The sequence below is a fragment of the Gracilinanus agilis genome, chromosome 3 (genome assembly GCF_016433145.1).
Source record: "Gracilinanus agilis isolate LMUSP501 chromosome 3, AgileGrace, whole genome shotgun sequence".
Lineage (NCBI taxonomy): Eukaryota > Metazoa > Chordata > Mammalia > Didelphimorphia > Didelphidae > Gracilinanus > Gracilinanus agilis.
The window spans coordinates 22,846,099-22,863,765 of record NC_058132.1 but is presented as its reverse complement, the minus strand read 5'-3'; the positions used below and the strand labels follow the sequence as shown (position 1 = coordinate 22,863,765).

Sequence of the window (17,667 nt, the reverse complement as noted above, 5' to 3'; positions counted from 1 at the left end):
CACATGCTTCTCTCCCCACCTCCTCCATTTCCCCCTTCTCTGTAAAAAGGCCTTTTCTGCTTCTTTTTATGTGTAATAATTTACCCCATTCTATTTTTTCCTTCCCCTTCTACCAATGCATTTCTTTTTCTCATGCCTTAATTTTATTTTTTTTAGATATCCCATCAGACTTATGAGAAAGAATGCTATCCACATTTAGAAAAATAATGGTTGGAGAAGAAATTCCGAAGAAAAGCATATGACTTGTCATGTGTTTATATGGCTATGTGATTTGGGGTTTTGAATTTTAAAAATTACTCTATTACAAAAATGAATAATATGGAAATAAGTTTTGAGTATTAATACATATATAGCCCAGTAGAATTGCTTGTCAACTCTCAGAGTGGGGAGGGAAGAGGGGATGGAGAGAATATGAATCATGTAACCATGGAAAAATATTTTTAAAAAATATATCAAAACAATATGGTACTGGCTAAGAGATAGGAGGGTGGATCATGTTGTTTTGAATTGGGGAGGTGCCATTTAAAAGTAGTGTTCATGGACACGTGGGAGCTTTGAGATTACATTACCCATGATTCCAATGGGTCTTAGGGCCTGAGAACCTCGAAGGTCCCCACGCAGGGGGAGTTTAAAATCAAGGGGAGGGCCTAGAGGAGCCCTCTTGATCTTCCTGAAGGGCTGACTGATGTGTGGAGGGGATGGGCTCCGGCGGTAAATATAAAAGATAGGCACAGTCATATATATTTTACCAACATGGCCATGGCTTTAATTAAACTATTAATTTCTATTATTATATCAGTCTTTATCATTTTTATTGTAATAATTAATAGAATAGACTTGGGGTAAATAACCTCAGTAAGCTAGTGTTCAATAAAACCAAAGATTCCAGCTTTTGGGACAAGAACTCGCTATTTGACAAAAACTGCTGGGAAAATTGGAAAACAGTATGGGAAAAAATTAGGTTTAGATCAACGTATCACACCTTACACCAAGATAAATTCAAAATGGATAAATGACTTAAATATAAAGAGGGAAATTAGAAGTAAATTAGGCGAACATAGAATAGTATACCTGTCAGATCTATGGGAAAAGAAAGAATTTAAGACCAAGTAAAAGATAGAAGAAATGACAAAATATAAAATGAATAATTTCGATTATATTAAAAAGTTTTTGTACAAACAAAACCAATGCAACCAAAATTAGAAGGGAAGAAACAAACTGGTAAAAAATATTTATAACAAAAATCTCTGACAAAGGTCTAATTTCTCAAATTTATACTAAGTCAAATGTTCAAGAAATCAAACCATTTCCCAATTGACAAATGGTCAAGGGACATGAATAGGAAGTTTTTAGATAAGAAATCAAAACTATCAATAATCACATGAAAAAATGTTCTAAATCCCTCCTGATTAGAGAAATGCAAACCAAAACAACTCTGAGGTACCATCTCACACCTAGCAGATTGGCCAATATGACAGTAAAGGCAAATAATAAATGTGGGAGGAGATGTGGCAAATTTGGGACACTGATACATTTTTGTTGGAATTGTGAATTGATTCAACCATTCTGGAAGGCAATTTGAAATTATACCCAAAGGGCTTTAAAAGGATGCAGACCTTTTGATCCAGTTATGCCACCACTAGATTTGTACTCCAAAGAGATAATAAAAAAGGGTCATATAAAAATGTTCATAACTGCGCTCTTTGTGGTGACAAAAAATTGGAAAATGAGGGGATGTCCCTTGATTGGGGAATGGCTGAACAAATTGTGGTATATGATGGTAATGGAATATTATTGTGTTGTAAAGAATTATGAAATAGAGGATTTCTATATGAACTGGAAAGATCTCCACAAACTGGAGCAGAGTAAAATGAGCAGAACCAGGAGAACATTTTACACAGAAAGTGAAACGTTGTGGAACAATAAAATGTAATTGACTTTGCCATTAAAAGCAATACAATGAGAAATTATTTAACTTTGCCTTTTTGTGGGTTATGCTGCTCCAGAATTCATTTTTAGCTGTTATCTCATAATTTTTTGGAGGCTAATTTGTTAGAGATCAGGTGAACCTGGGTACCTTCTCCATCATCTTGACTCTGTCCCCCATCAATGATTTTTTAGTTTATTAGAAGCTTTTCTTTGATTAATTAGTTTGAGGGGAAAATAATTAATGCTCCTCTTTCTCTAAATCAGTAAAAGTCTATACATGTTTCCCTCACTACAGCCCTTTGTGGTTTCTAGTTCCCTGTTTTTTCCCCCACTTTGTGGAAAAGGAGACTTTATCCCAGAGAGGTCATAAGATCTGCTCAGGGCAGCTAGTTGTTTCAGTGGATAGAGAGCCAGGCCTAGAGATAAGAGGTCCTGGGTTCGAACCTGGTCTCAGATACTTTCTAGATGTGTGATCCTGGGCAAGTCACTTAACTCCCATTGTCTAGCTCTTACTCATTTTCTGCCTTGGAATCAATACTTAGTACTGATTTTAAGACAGAAAGCAAGGGTTTAAAAAAAAAGATCCCAGGGAATGAGGGAGGTATCTGAGTAGGGGATGGGCTCCCTGGTGAAGCAGGAAACCACAGCAACTGTGAGGGGAGGGGAGAAGAGAGTCAGGGACTCAGTTCCTGCTTTCTTAGACCCTTGTGATCCAGCAGAGAGAACTTCAGTTCTGTAGAGAAGGAGTGGGAGACAGAGCAGAGACCGATCCAAGTTCCCAGTTCCTAGGAAGGGACAGCCCTGAGCTTGGCCATCAGCAGAGACACTGAAGCAGGGTCTTCACTGGAGTTCTGTACGGAGGACACGCAGCTCAGGAGGGAAAGGCAGAGATTCTTGAGAGGGACAGAGGTGGTCACAACTAGTGGTGGCACAGACAAATGGAGAGCCCCTCAGAAGTTCCCCACAGTGGGGGCAGCCCCTGGAAGGGGCTCCTGATCACAGGTGAGACACCAGCTCTGCTGGGGAGGTAGGGAAGGGGGTGACAGGGAAGTAGAGATAGAGCCTGACTACTCAGACAAGTGAATCAGCCAAAGGACCAGAGGAAGTCTGTTCTAGAGATGGTCTCTGCAGAGCCAGCTAAAAAGTAGCACAATCTATACCAGTGATGGTGAACCTTTTAGAGACTGTTCTGTGCCCCACCCTCTGCCCCCCCCCAGACCACATGCCATGCACCACCCCTCCCAAGTGCTGGGAGCACCCCCATACTTACCTCCCACACAGGGGAGGGAGAAAGTGCTCCTATTGGGCTGCCAGGCAGAGGGGTGGGTGAAGTGAGGAATGTCCTCAGCAAGTGTAGAGAGGGGAAGGGGAGTGACCTGAGTGTTCTGCTCCCCTCCAGCTCTGCCGCCTGTGAGCTGTTCCTTTTACTCCAGACAGGGGAGGGAGGAAGAGCTTCCATTGGGTTGCTAGGCAGAGGGGATGGTGATGTGAAAAAATATCATCAGGAAAGGTGTAGACGGGGAAGGGAGTGTCTCTGCCCGAGGCCCTCTGCCTTTCTAGTAACAAACTCTGGGGGGTGGGGGTAGGGGGCGGGAGGCACACATGCCCACAGAGAGTACTTTGTGTGCCATCTTTAGTACATGTGCCATAGTTTTGCCATCACTAGTCTATATCCAGTCCTGGTGCTGAGGAATCTTCCTAAGGAAAGGGAGGAACATGGAGTCAGAGGCAGTTTAGGTTGGGATTCCAGCTCTGACATTTTCTAACTGTGTGACTATGGTTGGGGCACCTACATTCTCTAATCCTCTCTTTCCTCATCTATTAAATGGACATAAGGGTGTCAATCTCAAATTATGATCCTATTTGCAGCTTCCCTCAAAGGACTGTTTGGAATTAAGGTGCTTTGTAAACTTTAAAAGTGTGCATGGGAAGGGCAGCTAGATGGCTCAATGGATTGAGGACCAGGACTAGAGATGAGAGGTTGGGGTTCAAATCTGGCCAAAGATACTTCCTAGTGTTGTGACCCTGGGCAAGTCACTTAATCCCCCACTGCCTAGCTCTTACTACTCTTCTGCCTTGAAACCAATATACAATATTGATTCTAAGACATAAGGTAATGGCATGATGGAAAAGGCAACTCAGGAGATCTAAACTGTAATGTATTTCTGGTTGTTCCTGACTTAGGCAAGCCAAGTAACTACCTCAGTCCTGTTTCCTCACCTGTAAAAATGAGTGCTTTGGACTTTGGGATCTGCCTAGCCCTCAATCCTTTGATCTCTCATCTAAAATGTCACTTCAGCACCACCATTTAATGTCCTGTCTTCCCCCTCAATGTCCTGCCCACTGTGACACGACATCAGACAATTTCTGAAACAGGTTCCTACCTAGAGCTGAGATCGGGTTATTCAGAAGACCCTCAGACTGAAGAAATGAGGACAGATGCTCCACTGAACATGCCCCATGGAATGTCCAGCAGACCTTAGGTCAGGCTTAGCAGCCCCCATCCCCACTGGAAGACTATCTAGCTTCTCAGCATCCTGGATCCCTGATTGACCCTACTGACTTGTTCCTCCTTTCTCCCCTCACAGCTGCTGTCCTCAGCTCCTGGATTCAGTCAGTGTCTACCCAGTCTCCAGAAATGAAAGTGGAGCCCAGCCCACCCTACGGGACAGTGGGGAGAAGCATCACCTTGTCCATCTTGGGGCTCTCAAAGCAACCTCAAAGATACACCTGGTTTAGAAAGACAACAGATGACCGCAACAGGATTATGACCTATGATGTTCTGACGAGACAGCAGACACCAGCAAATGGTCGGGAGATGGTGCACCCCAATGGCTCTCTGTTCATCCCCAACCTAACCCTTGAAGATGATGGAAAATACATAGTGGAAATTTTTGCTCTAGCTGACGGCCCTCAGAAATATAGCTTATCCTTCTCCTCGGCATATTTGCATGTATATGGTATGTTCCCCCCTCTCTTGGTCTCCATGTTATTAAAACCATTCCTCCAATGTCCTCTTTTTATAGTGGAATGCGAGACCTCCCAAGGAAAGCAAGGAGAATCCAAGATGTTCCCCAAGGAGAGAAGGCCTGAGGCAGGCACTCTCACACCCAAAAATGAGTTGGAGTGGGGATCTACACTTTGTTCCTCCATCCTTGGGAGTGAGATCTGGGAATGTGGCTTGAGATTTGTGCTCCCGGGGGGGCAGCCCTCTTCTAAATCATAAACAGCTGAGAACCTAAAGGGGTCTTTCTTCTCCCTGAAAAGTTCATAGGGGATGAAGATGGCTATTTCCTGGAGGTATGTGGTGGGGAGGTAGGGGACAAGAAGGCATCTGACAACTCCCAGCCATAGTCCCAGAGAACCACTCCAGGGTCCATTTCAGATAGGGCAAACAAGGGTGGCTCTGCCTCATCTGCCTAAAGAATCTTTTGCTCCCATCTTGCCACCAAAGGAAGTGATGGGCTGAGCCCAGAACTCCTGAAATGGTTCTGGGAAGCCTGGCAGGAAGCAGGCAAGGAAGGGTGAGAAGAAAGGGGTCTGGACTGAATTAATTCATGCTCCCCATGGGCACTATGCAAATTCTAGGGAGCCAGTTTGACACTTAATAGTCTTTCTTATTTTCTAGGGAGCTAGAAGCCACCCCAAGTATGAAAAGTCCCACAGAGAGGGGGCTTCTTGGGCCCACCTTGATCCCATTCAAAAATCCTGGGACAGACAAGGATCCTGGAGTTTGGGATGGTTAAAGAGGACTCAGAGGGATCATATATTTTAGAACTGAAAGGAACCTTAGAAAGCATCTAGCCCAATCTTCTCATTCTGTAGATGTGATCACTGGGTTCTCAAGAGGGTTGGTAACTTGCCAGAGGCCGCCCAGTAAGGAGCAGAGATGCTTTTGAACTGAATTGAGCTGAATCCTCCCATATACTCCCCAAACTAATATCCCCAAGCAAGTACCTGGTGGCTAATTTCCTTTCTGTTTCCCTATCCTCTACTCTCCTTTGGTCAGTCTAAAGGACTAGACAGGCCTCCTGAGGGCTTTGAGAGCTCTCTGGCCCCTCCCATTCAGCTCAGACAAATGCAGGACTTTCAAAGCCAAGCTGCTCCAGGATACATGAAAGACATCAATGAGAGAGGAGCATCCTGGGGGGATTCTCTACTACTCCCTCAGGCTCTGATGCAGTCTGCCTCCTTCCCCAGGACTTAGAGCAGCCTGCCTGCTTGGGGGATGAGCCCAGTGTGGTCCAGGCTTGTTCTTGGGCTCCTGGTGTCCCAAGGGAAAGGAAGCTGGGCTAGGTGGGCTCACTGAAGGGAGACTAGGAGTGTGGTTATAGAAGCCAGGGTCCAGACTCACTTCATCTTCCAGGAGAAAGTCCAGGAGGGGCTGAAGCTTTGTATAAGGCAGGACAGGCTGAGCCCAAGAATTCAGCTGTAGGAGGAACAAACAAAGATTTCAATAGGTGATGTAAAAGGTGGAAATTGCAACAACTTTCTCATCAGTGGGTATTGTCCAGTGGGGGAGGAGCTGCCTCAGGAAGTAGTAAGTGCCCCATCCCTGGATCCATTCAAGGAAAACCTAGACCACTTGTGGAAAATTGGAGAGGGGCTGCCTATTCAGATCCGAGTCTCATTCTATGATGCCTAAGGCACAGAACTACAGAAACACATAATCTGAAGAGATTTTTGAATTCCTTGTGAAGTCTGAGATTCTGCAAGATGTGACGCTGAGGCAGGCTTGTGGTCAGGCTGAGAGTAGTTCCCGTTGGCTTCAGAGAGCTCCTCTATATTCTTTTCTATGGCCTGCACAATGGGAAGATTAGCCTTCCATGTCTAGAAAGGGGTGCAGGCACAAAAGTCACAGCACAGAAAGAGCTTTGTTGTTTGGACATCTCAGGCCATCACGTCTGCTCCACACAGGCACTCAGTGGACATCTCTTGAGCACAGATAATGATGCAGGGCACTCAATCACTTTGGCAGGTGGAATTGGGGAAGGATACTCTGTCCTCCAGGCTTTCTGAAGAGCCCAGGGAAAAGAACACAAAGAGATCCACAGGGACTCCTAGAACTAGTTGACCACCCTTCCTCCCAGGGCCCAATGGGGAAATCTAAGGAAATAGCACGATGTAAATGGAGAGGTCAGAGAGAGGTCCAGAGAAATCAGGCAAAGTCCAAAATGCCCCAAAGGTAAAAGGCCCTTCAGTTGGTACTCCAGGGATATTTATAGACCAGCTCTAATGGTTTTCCTGTGAGCCCAGCCCCCTGGCTGGTTCAACATTCTATTCCTTTTCCAACTTGTCAGGGCTGCTACAGTTGGTTTGCAAAAGCAAAAGCTTTTGCTGCAACCCTGTATTACAATCTGAACCTCTGAGATAACAGATCTGTAGATCTGATGCTAACAATTTCCTCCATGAGAGGTTCTCACACCTAGAGGCAGCCAAAAGTCTGTCCACCAGATGCTGAGCTGAACTTTCTTCTGACCTCCAGCTGCTGCTGGATGGGCCACCCCAAGAGATGGAGAGAACTCTAGACTAGGAGTCAGGAGGTCTGGACCTAAATCCAGGTTCTGATATTTATCTGTGATTTGGGGCAAATTGGGGCAAGACAACCTTCAGTTGTCTTATCTGTAAAATGGAGGTATTAATCCTGGCCCTACCTCAAAAGAACCTTGTACTCATTCAGTAGGCATACTATTTGCTGTGTTTGAATGGAAGCTTCTTAAGTGAAATTTAGGGATTGTTTCCTTCTTGTTTGTAACTCTAACACTTAGCATGGTGCCTGGCATGTGGGGGGTGTTTAGTAAATGCTTGTCAGTTTATTAATTGCCTGTCTCACAAGGTTTTTGAAGGAAGCACCTTAGAATTGCCATGGAAATGGGAGTCACCCACACCCCTTGGATCCTCCACTGAGCTCTTTCCATTTAGCTCAATTCAACCAACATTTGTTAAGGGTCAGGGAAGTTTATGGATATTCATGGAGGATTCACACCTCTGGCATGTGGGCTTGCCAAGCCCTTTTCAGGGCTATTCCTCCATCTTTAGTGTCTACCTGGCACTCAACTCTCACCTGTGGCTTCAAGGAGCTGTAACTTCTATAGTAGCCACATCCTGGTAAAACCATCTTGGCAGATAGGCTAAAGCAGGTTGAGGGGAGCCAATGGGCATCAACCTATCAGCAAGTTAGGGAGGTGAAGAATCCCCCTTTTGGGATGGGAAGATGGGACAATTTATTCCATCGGCTATGAAGGTGACTGAAGCAGGAGCTATGGAGAGTTTAGAATACTATCTTTTATTTAATTAATTAATTTAGAACATTTTTTTCCATGGTTACAGAATTCATGTTCTATCCCTCCCCTCCTTTCACCTCCTCCCATAGCCGACACACAATTCCACTGGGCTTTACATGTGTCATTGATCAAGACCTATTTCTCTTTTATTGATATTTGTGCTAGGGTGCTCATTTTGAGTCAATATCCCTAATTACATCCCCATTCACCCATGTGATCAGGCAATTGTTTTTCTTCTGTGTTTCCACTCCTATAGTTCTTCCTCTGAATGTGGATAGTATTCTTTCTTATAGATCCCTCAGAATTTCCTGGGTCATTACATTGCTGTTAGTACAGAAGCTCATTACCTTCGATTTTACCACAGTGTATCAGTCTCTGTGTACAATGTTCTCCTGGTTCTGCTCCTTTCACTCTGCATCAATTCCTGGAGGTTGTTCCAGTTCATATGGAATTCCTCCAGTTCGTTATTCCTTTTAGCAAAATAGTATTCCATCACCAACAGATACCACAATTTGTTCAGCCATTCTCCAATTGAAGGGCATCCCCTCATTTTCCAATTTTTTTTGCCACCACAAAGAGCTCAGCTATAAGTATTTTTGCACAAGTCTTTTTCCCTATGGTCTCTTTGGGGTAGTGGTGTGGCTGGATCAAAGGGCAGGCAGTCTTTTAGTGCTCTTTGGGCATAGTTCCAAATTGCCATCCAGAATGATTGGATCAATTCACAACTCCATGAGGAGTGCATTAATGTCCCAATTTTGCTACATCCCCTCCAACACACATTATTCTATGGAGGGCTTAGAGTTTGGTCAGGTATGGAAGAAAGTAAGATTATACACTGCATCCCAAGCCATCACTAGTCATCGTAACTTTTGTCTTGCCACTGATCATGGAGGATTCTGGAAGAGAGAATGAGGCTGATGCCTTTGGGCCACTCTGCCTCATTTAAATCCAGTTCATGCACAAGATAAGACATCACTCCATGGTTTCATTAACCTCCTTGGAAAATGAAGGATGAACAAGAACAACAGTAAGGATCAGGGAAATGTCAAGGATGCTTTCTCAGAAGAAGGTGGATTTAAACACATTCTTTAAGGATAGAAAGGATCGAGGGAGAGAGAGAATAAAAGGGAGAGACAGAGGCAGAGAGAGACAAGAGAGGAGAGTGATGTGAGATTGGAGGATGGGCAATAATCGAATTTGACTAAAATATGGAATATAGAAAAGAAAGGATGTGAAATAAGTGGTCAAATTGGATTACATGATAAGAGCTAAATGGAACACCAAAGGAGTGTAAACATCTCACAATTTTTTATTGAGTTCTATGGCTTATGAGTCATGTGATTGATAAATCAAAAGATATTTATTGAAGGAAGAAAACAAGGAAACAAGCATGAACAAATGCTCGTTTCCTCTGACATACTATACTAAGCACTTTATAAATATTATTTCATTTGAGACTCACAACGGAGTCTGGATAGTAGGTACTATCCATTTTATAACAGATGAAGTTGAGGCAGACAGTGGTTAAGTGACTTGCCCAGGGTCACATAGCTAGAAGTGTCTGAGGTCAGATTTGAATTTAGGTTTTTCTGACTCTAGGTCCAGCATTCTTTTGACCATAGCAATTATCAAAGATAATTCCCAGTTGGAGTTTGGGTGGCTGGGAGGTGAGGGGGGCTATAAACAGAAATAGAAAAAGGACGAAGTAGGAGAAGCAGAAGAATCAGAGGGAGAGGAGAAGATAATGAATTTGATTTCAGGTACACAGAGCTGGAGGTACTGGTCCAGTATCCAGGACTCCCAGGTTGTTTGACAGCCATTCCACAATCTGACCCTGCCTGCCAACGTATAAGGAGAACAGTTTATATCTGCTTTTTATCATGCCCTCAAACCCCCTCAGGGCTCCTTTTCTCTTTCCACAGCAGATTCCAGTTCCAGAGGAGGAGTCATTGCTGGCATTGTGATGGGAGTCCTGGCTGGAGTAGCTCTCATTGGGGTCCTCATCTATTTCCTGTTCATCAGAAAGACTGGAGGGTAAGATGAGACTTCTCTTGAGTCTGCCTCCCTGAAACCAGGACTGTCCACCATCCCCTTGTATAGCTAAGTCCTCCCTAACTTTTGAAACTCCCTTACCATTATTTGTACACCAGTCAGGAAAGACTTTGGAAATAGGCTAGATGGACTTTTCTTTCTGAGATAGTCCATTCCCTCTCTTTGCTAACTTGTTTTCCTTCTATAGTACCTAAATATACTTTGTTACTGCTGCCCACTTCCCTTTATTCTGACCTCTAAATCCAAGGAGAATATTAGTCTAGCATTTAAGTAATAGGGCAGTATCACTCATTGCCCATAGCTCTTGGACACATTGAGTGCAATAATAACAATAATGGCAAACATACTGTACCTACTATATGCCTTGTATAGCACCAAAATGATTTATGATTGTGATCTCATTTAATCTCATAATAACTCTGGGAGATAGTTGCTATTATTCCTGTTTTATAGATGAGGAAGCTAGTGAAGTGACTTGCCCAGAGTCACATAGCTAGTTAATGTCTGAAGATGAATTTGAACTCAGGTCTTCCTGACTCTATTGCACCATCTAGCTGAACTCCCTTGCACTTAACCTGGAGGAGAGGTAGTCCCAAGGAGGAAGACAACTCATAGTCTTCCTGTTTTTCTTTTTCAGAACTTCACAAGGAATCCTGGGGGATCCAGGTCCAGGAGGGAGAACTTATCTACCCCAGAAACAGAGTGAGTATGACCCCTGAGAGGAAGTTTGAAACAATAGAACACATAGGAAGTGAGGAGTCTGGTGAATGAGTCTGTCTCTGCAACTGGCTGTGGCTTTGGGCAAGTTAATACCTTTCTCTTGGTCTAAGATCCCTCATCAATGAGTGTTCCTGTATTGCCTCTCAGAGACCTTTACCACGTAGTGGTTCTTGTCACCAGTCACTAGGGATAACATGACAGGGGGAGCCCCATTGAACCCTACTTCAGTTTTTTTTTAAAAGAAAAATTCCTTGAAAGCTGATAGTTCCATATCTCTGCCTGTCAGATGTTTGATGATCAAGAGAGTTTCAAAGATCTTTTGATCTCCTCATCATGTTGACTGATTTATAATGGTTATACTTCCTTAGGATTTGAAGATGCTTTGTGGTGATGTTTGTTCTTTTATCCATTTCCCATGTTTCAGCCTCAACAATTACTTGAAACAAGTCAGATTGTAGTGGCCTCTATTGCTTGCCATCCCTTCTTAGATGGTATGGAGGGTAAAGTACCAGAGTTGGAATCAGGAACACCTGAGTTTGAAACTTGCCTCAGACAGTCTCTGCATGACTTTGGACAACTGCCTCAACTTCCTTTCTAAAGTGGGAATTATAATAGCATTTATCTCCCAGCATTCTTATGAGGATTAAGTGAATTCTAGTTTTACAGATGATTCTCGTCTCTAAAATGGGGATTATAATAACATCCATCTCTCAGGGTTCTTGGGAGGATCAAATGAGTTCATATTTGTAAAGTGCTAAAAAACCTTAAAATGCTTATGCAAATGTTAGCTACTATATATTCTACTTTGGTAATGACTTTGTACTTAAGAAGCTAGTGGTCTAACTGTCCACAAGCAGATGATTTAGAAATATCTCTCATGTCATATGCTGCTATTTCTTTTCTATTAGAATGAATTTCTTTTTTTGGGGGGGTGGGCTTGATATCATTTCTTTCTTTCTTGTCATTCTCAGAATATACTGTCATTTTTCCAGAAGAAAGCAGTCACATCATATTAGTGGGAGGTTTCTCAATTGTCTACAAGTCTATGGAGTCTCTTCTTTCTTACCTCCCTGATTTTTCTACCCTATATTCATCCCACTTGGCAGTTTAATTCAATAATCATTTTTTGGTCTACCCACTTTTTGGTCACTAGTCTAAAATCTCATGTTTACAGGACTAGCACTTAAAAGTTTATAAACATTTTAAAGGGTGTGAGATTGGGTAATCTCTGGTCCTTGAGCCTTTTTGCCAGTGTTATTGTGGTTTCAGTTTTGCAACTTTATTATTTCACTTTTAAAAACATGATTGCCATATTTTAAATTTATTTAGGAAATGTGGTCTAGTCTTTCTTCAGACACAGGTGCCATAATCTCTTTTCTGTTTGCTTGTTATAATTTATAATAAAAATTTAATAATATTATATCATATATTATATTGTTATATTATATAATATAATCGCATATGATATTATAATAAAATAATAATTTACAATAAATGTCAACTTGATTGGAAAAGTACTAAACCTGCCTTGCTTGTTTGGGACCCCTTTGACCTCCTTTCTTCTCTCTTTCATGTATTTAAAAAAAACAACCTTTACCTTCTGTCTTAGAATCAATACTAAATATTAGCTCCAAGGCAGAAGAGTGTTTAGGGCTAGGCAGTTAGAGTTAAGTGACTTGCCCAGAGTCACACAGTTAGGAAGTGTCTGAGATCAGATTTGCCTCCTAACTGCCTATCTTTCATATATTTTAAAATGTTTTACTGATGCCCTTTTCTGATCCTCACTATTTCTATGCCCTGATGGGTACTCCTTTTACAACTTATCCCTCCACCATGAAAAGAGAAGTCCCTCGTTTCGCAAAAGTGAAATCAAGCAAAACAAATAAACATGTTGGTCATGTCCAAAAATGTCTGACCCATTCTGCACCTCTAGTCTCTTTGCCGGATGGTGGGAGACATGCATGCTTGACCCTTCGCTGGAGTTGTAAGGGATCATTGCATTGATCTGAGTTCTTAAGTGTTGCAAAATTTTCCTTTATGCTATTGTAGTCATTATATGAATTTTTCTGGTTCTGCTCACTTCAGTCTGCAGTGATTTACCCATATCTTCCTAGTTTTCTCTGAATTCCTTTCATCATTTCTTATAGCAGAGTAATATTTTATTATACCCATTTGCTTTAACTAGTGTAGCCATTTCCCAGCTTATGGGTACCACTTTCTTGTTGAGGCTCTTTGCCTCAACAAAAAGTGCTGCTAGAAATGTTTTTAAACATATGGAACCTTCCTCTTTTTCTTTAATCTCTCTGGGGATTAGCAGGTCCAATAGTGGGTTTGCTGTGTCAAAAGGTATACATAGCTTAGTGGCTGTTATTTGGCCATGGTTCTGAATTTTTTCCTAGAATGTTTAGAGTCTAGACCAATTCAGAGCTCCACCAAGAGTGCATTAATGTGCCTCTTTTCCCTAAACTTATCCAACAATTTTCCTTTTTTGTTATCTTTTCCAACATTAATGAATGAAAGAAGCATTTAAGCAGCACTTACTCTATGCGAAGCTCTAGAGCAGTGATTCCCAAAGTGGGAGCTACCGCCCCCTGGTGGGTGCTGCATAGATCTAGGAAAGCGGTGATGGCCACAGGTGCATTTATCTTTCTTATTAATTGCTATTAAAATAAAAAAAATTAATTTCCAGGGCACTAAGTAATATTTTTTTGGAAAGGGGGTGGTAGGCCAAAAAAGTTTGGGAACCACTGCTTTAGCGATATAAGTAGAAAAGTGAAGCTCTCAGGAAAAAGGGGGGAGATGACACATATTGAAGGTTTCAGCAATGACTCTGCTAGATAGACCCATGGTCTTTAGGATGGATATGAGGGAGTCTCTGTCCTCTTTTGCCACCATCCTGCCACTATCACTGCAGGAGGAAGGACTGAGATCCACCTTGGAGTTTTCTTTGTTTAATTGATTGCCCTGCCAAAAGAATTAACCAAGTGGCCTATCTATTGGGCAGGTGGTGGTGCAGGGCTTAGAGCTCTGCGTCCAGAGTCAGGAAGTCCCAAGTTTAAATCTTGACTTAGACACTTATTAATTGTGTGACCCTGGGCAAGTCTTTTTACCCTTGCCTACCTCAGTGCCCTCATCTGTAAAATGGGGATAATGATGACATCTTCTTTCCGGGATTGTGTTAAGAATAGATTAAAATTTATGAATGCTTTTTGTAAGCTTTAAAATGCTTATGTAATTGCTTGCTGGTTATCATCATCATTGTTATTGAACTTCTTTGCAGCATACACTCATTTACCAGGACTAGACTGGACTGGGCCAGACTGTGGCTGGGATGGGTAGAATCTTTCAGAGATTAGATTCTTCTGGCATGGCCTTAGAGAACTAAGAGTTCTATATATATTTACATTCGAATTTGTCAGGGAGATGTAAAGGAGAGAATTCCATATCTTCTCTCCTCTCCATAAGGAGAGCCAGTTTCTCAGAGATGAAGTTCAGGACATGCCAAGAAGACCTACTATATTGGTTTCTCTTTAGGTCAGGCTGCAGAAAAGAAGACTTATTGGCTACAAGACTCAGCTTCTTCTGCACAGGTAGGGATGGAGAAACTCCTTCAGTCACTGTCAGCAAGGGGTTTTGGGTGCTTAACAGAGCATGAGAAGGGAACTCTTCATCCAGAAGTGGAGATACTCCTGGGCTCTGAGCTCTAAGAACTCTGATGCTCATAAAAGATTGGATGGAATGATTTCTGAAGAATGTTGCTGATGAGAGAGAGAATCCCAAGATCATGCCCCATGTGGATCCATGGAGATTACTGATGCCGGGCAGTATGGAGATGAGGAGAGCTTTAGCAAAGAGCTTCAGCATCACCTTCCAGTGTTTTAAGTGTAGTCAATTGCTTGGCCTCAGAAAGAAACCCTAGAAGCAATGAAGGGAAGGTGCAGAAAGGTCAGTTTAGGTTAGATGTAAATAAAAACCTATTAACATGATGTATTTGAAAGTGGAGCGGGTTGCATTGAGAGGTAGTGGAAGTCCTCATTTGAAGAACAAGGAATGGGGGACCCCTTGTCAGAGATGCCATAAAGGGCTTTTTGCTTATTTAAATTTTGGACCAGTTTATTTCTGAGATTCCTTCAAAGTCTGAGATCTTGGGGTCTCTAAGAATTGTAGAGATGAAAAGTAATATACAAGAACTAAAGTATTATATTTAAGAAGTTTATTAATAAAACTAACATAAAAAGCTAAAGTAAAAAAAGGCAACTAACTAACTCAGCCACACTCATGAAGAAGAAAGAGAGGATGAGAGAGGCGGAGCTTCAGAACTTATACAAACATGACCACCAAACATGAACAAAGTATTCTAGGTGATAAAGAAAGGAATTTTGGGTAATGTAGTTTTAGGGGTTCAAGATATTTCTAACTATACAGAATCCTTGTGCATCTAGCATCCCACATTCTACAGCCCTCCCTAACTCTGACAATCTGTATTCTAAGTTCCTTCCCCTCCCTAAATAGTCAAATAAGCCATTTAGCTGGACTAGTAAAATCAGGAAGCATCAGACAATTATATCATAGAATGTAACATTCCAATCACTTCTCAGTTTCAACCCTCCAAGATAAAACACTGCTTTCAGCTTGGGGTTCCATTTCCAGTCACTTGGTTCTTCCATGGCTTAATGGAAGGGCGACCCAAATGTTCAGTGTTTTCGCTTGCCTCACATTGGAGTAGAAAAGGAAGGTGTGTGTTGATTCCCAATGGATTGCCACACAAAGCCTGGGGAGCCCTGATGGAGTGTCCACATAATCTCTTGGCTGTAGCTGCTGAGGTCAGCACTGGCTCTAAGCTCTCACCGTTCTGTGTTTTAGGAACTCTGCCTTTAGTCAATTAACAAGTTCTTAACTGGTGTCTTCTATATGTCAAGCTTCTTGCTTGGTGCTGAGGGTATAAACACAAGGAATGCAACAAAGAATTTATATTCCAGTGGGGAGAGAAGTATCCATAAAAGAGATATTGTGTATAGGTAGCACATATGTACAAAATATAAAGTTAACACACACATATGTACATAGTAATTAAAAATGAGGTAGTTTGGGAGGGCAGTTGGGTGGTATAATGGTTAGAGCACCAGGTCTAGAGTCAGGAGGACCCACGTTCAAATGTGGCTTCAGATCCTTACTTGCTGTGTGATTCTGGGCAAATTGTTTAACCCTGTTTGCCTCAGTTTCCTCACTTGTAAAAGGAATTAGGGAAGGAAATGGCAGACCACCCCAGAATATTTGCCAAGAAAACTTCAGATGGGACCCAATGAGTCAGACATGACTGAAGTGATGAGCAACAACAGGACACTACAAAGGAGGACACTGATAGCTGGGGGATCAGAAAAATGAGTCTTGAGTGGTACCTTAAAGAAAGAGAGAAGCTCTCTGAGGCAGAGGTAAGAAGGAAGCTAATTTTGGACATGTGGAATAACCATTATAAAGGCATGGAGACAGGAAGTGCAATGGCATATGTAAGGACCAGGGAGAAGATCCTTTTGGCTGGATTGCAGAGTGAAGATTGCTCATCGTGCTTTCCATATATTGTGGGCTGGCATAAGAAATGAAATAGGAATTTGAGGGGAGTTTTTCAAAAGCCACAGATAACAGAAAAAGCTTAAAAGCTCAGAAATGCCTAAAATATCTATATAACACGATATAATGCCAACCTATTTTATTGTTTAATAGCATATGCACAACTTTTTTAAAAGTTAAAAATAAGTTAAAAAAAGTTTAAGTTTGCAAAAAGAATGTGAAAGCTAAAACATTTTATATGGATTTTCCAGATTGCCACAGCACCACTGTGATATGGAAGGTATATCTGTAATGTTCAATGAGACTAGAAAGACAGATTGGGCTCAGGTTATAGAGGTTTTAAAATTTTTTATTAATTATTTAACATTTATTTTTTTCTTATAGTAATACATGTATAACCCAGATCAAATAGCTTGTCAGCTCTGGGAGGGGGGAGGGAAGAAAGGAGGGAGACAATATAGATCATATAACTTTGGAAAATGTATGGGGAAATTTGTTATTAAAATTATTATTTTTGGGGGCAGCTGGGTAGCCCAGTGGATTGAGAGCCAAGCCTAGAGATGGGAGGTCCTGGGTTCAAATCTGACCTCAGACACTTCCCAGTTGTGTGACCCTGGGCAAGTCACTTGACCCCCATTGCCTACCCTTACCACTCTTCCACCTATAAGTCAATACACAGAAGTTAAGGGTTAAAAAAAAAATTAAAAAATTATTATTTTTTTAATGATTAATTAAGAAAATCTTCCATGATTACATGATTCATGTTCTTTCTCTCCCCTCCTCCCACCCNACTTGACCCCCATTGCCTACCCTTACCACTCTTCCACCTATAAGTCAATACACAGAAGTTAAGGGTTTAAAATAAAAAAAAAATTAAAAAATTATTATTTTTTTAATGATTAATTAAGAAAATCTTCCATGATTACATGATTCATGTTCTTTCTCTCCCCTCTTCCCACCCCCCTCCCATAGCCCACAACAATTTCACTGGTTTTTACATTAACATTTATTTTTTTTAAATTTAAGATCTCTGCCACCCCATCCCACTTATTGTGAAGGCAAGAAATATGGTATCAATTGTACATGTGAAATTATGCAAAGCATACTTCCATAT

The 17,667-nt window shown here is 41.8% G+C and overlaps 1 protein-coding gene across 1 annotated transcript in view; it reads left to right on the top strand.

Annotated features, from left to right (window-relative positions):
- Nucleotides 1–2,545: 2,545 nt before the first annotated feature.
- LOC123240854 (carcinoembryonic antigen-related cell adhesion molecule 4-like) overlaps nucleotides 2,546–17,667 on the top strand; it is a 92,782-nt gene continuing 77,660 nt past the window's right edge. The window contains 6 exon segments of the mRNA XM_044668567.1: nucleotides 2,546–2,581; nucleotides 2,864–2,911; nucleotides 2,913–2,931; nucleotides 4,518–4,889; nucleotides 10,136–10,247; nucleotides 11,133–11,145. Coding sequence (XP_044524502.1) covers nucleotides 2,546–2,581; nucleotides 2,864–2,911; nucleotides 2,913–2,931; nucleotides 4,518–4,889; nucleotides 10,136–10,247; nucleotides 11,133–11,145 — 600 coding nt within the window.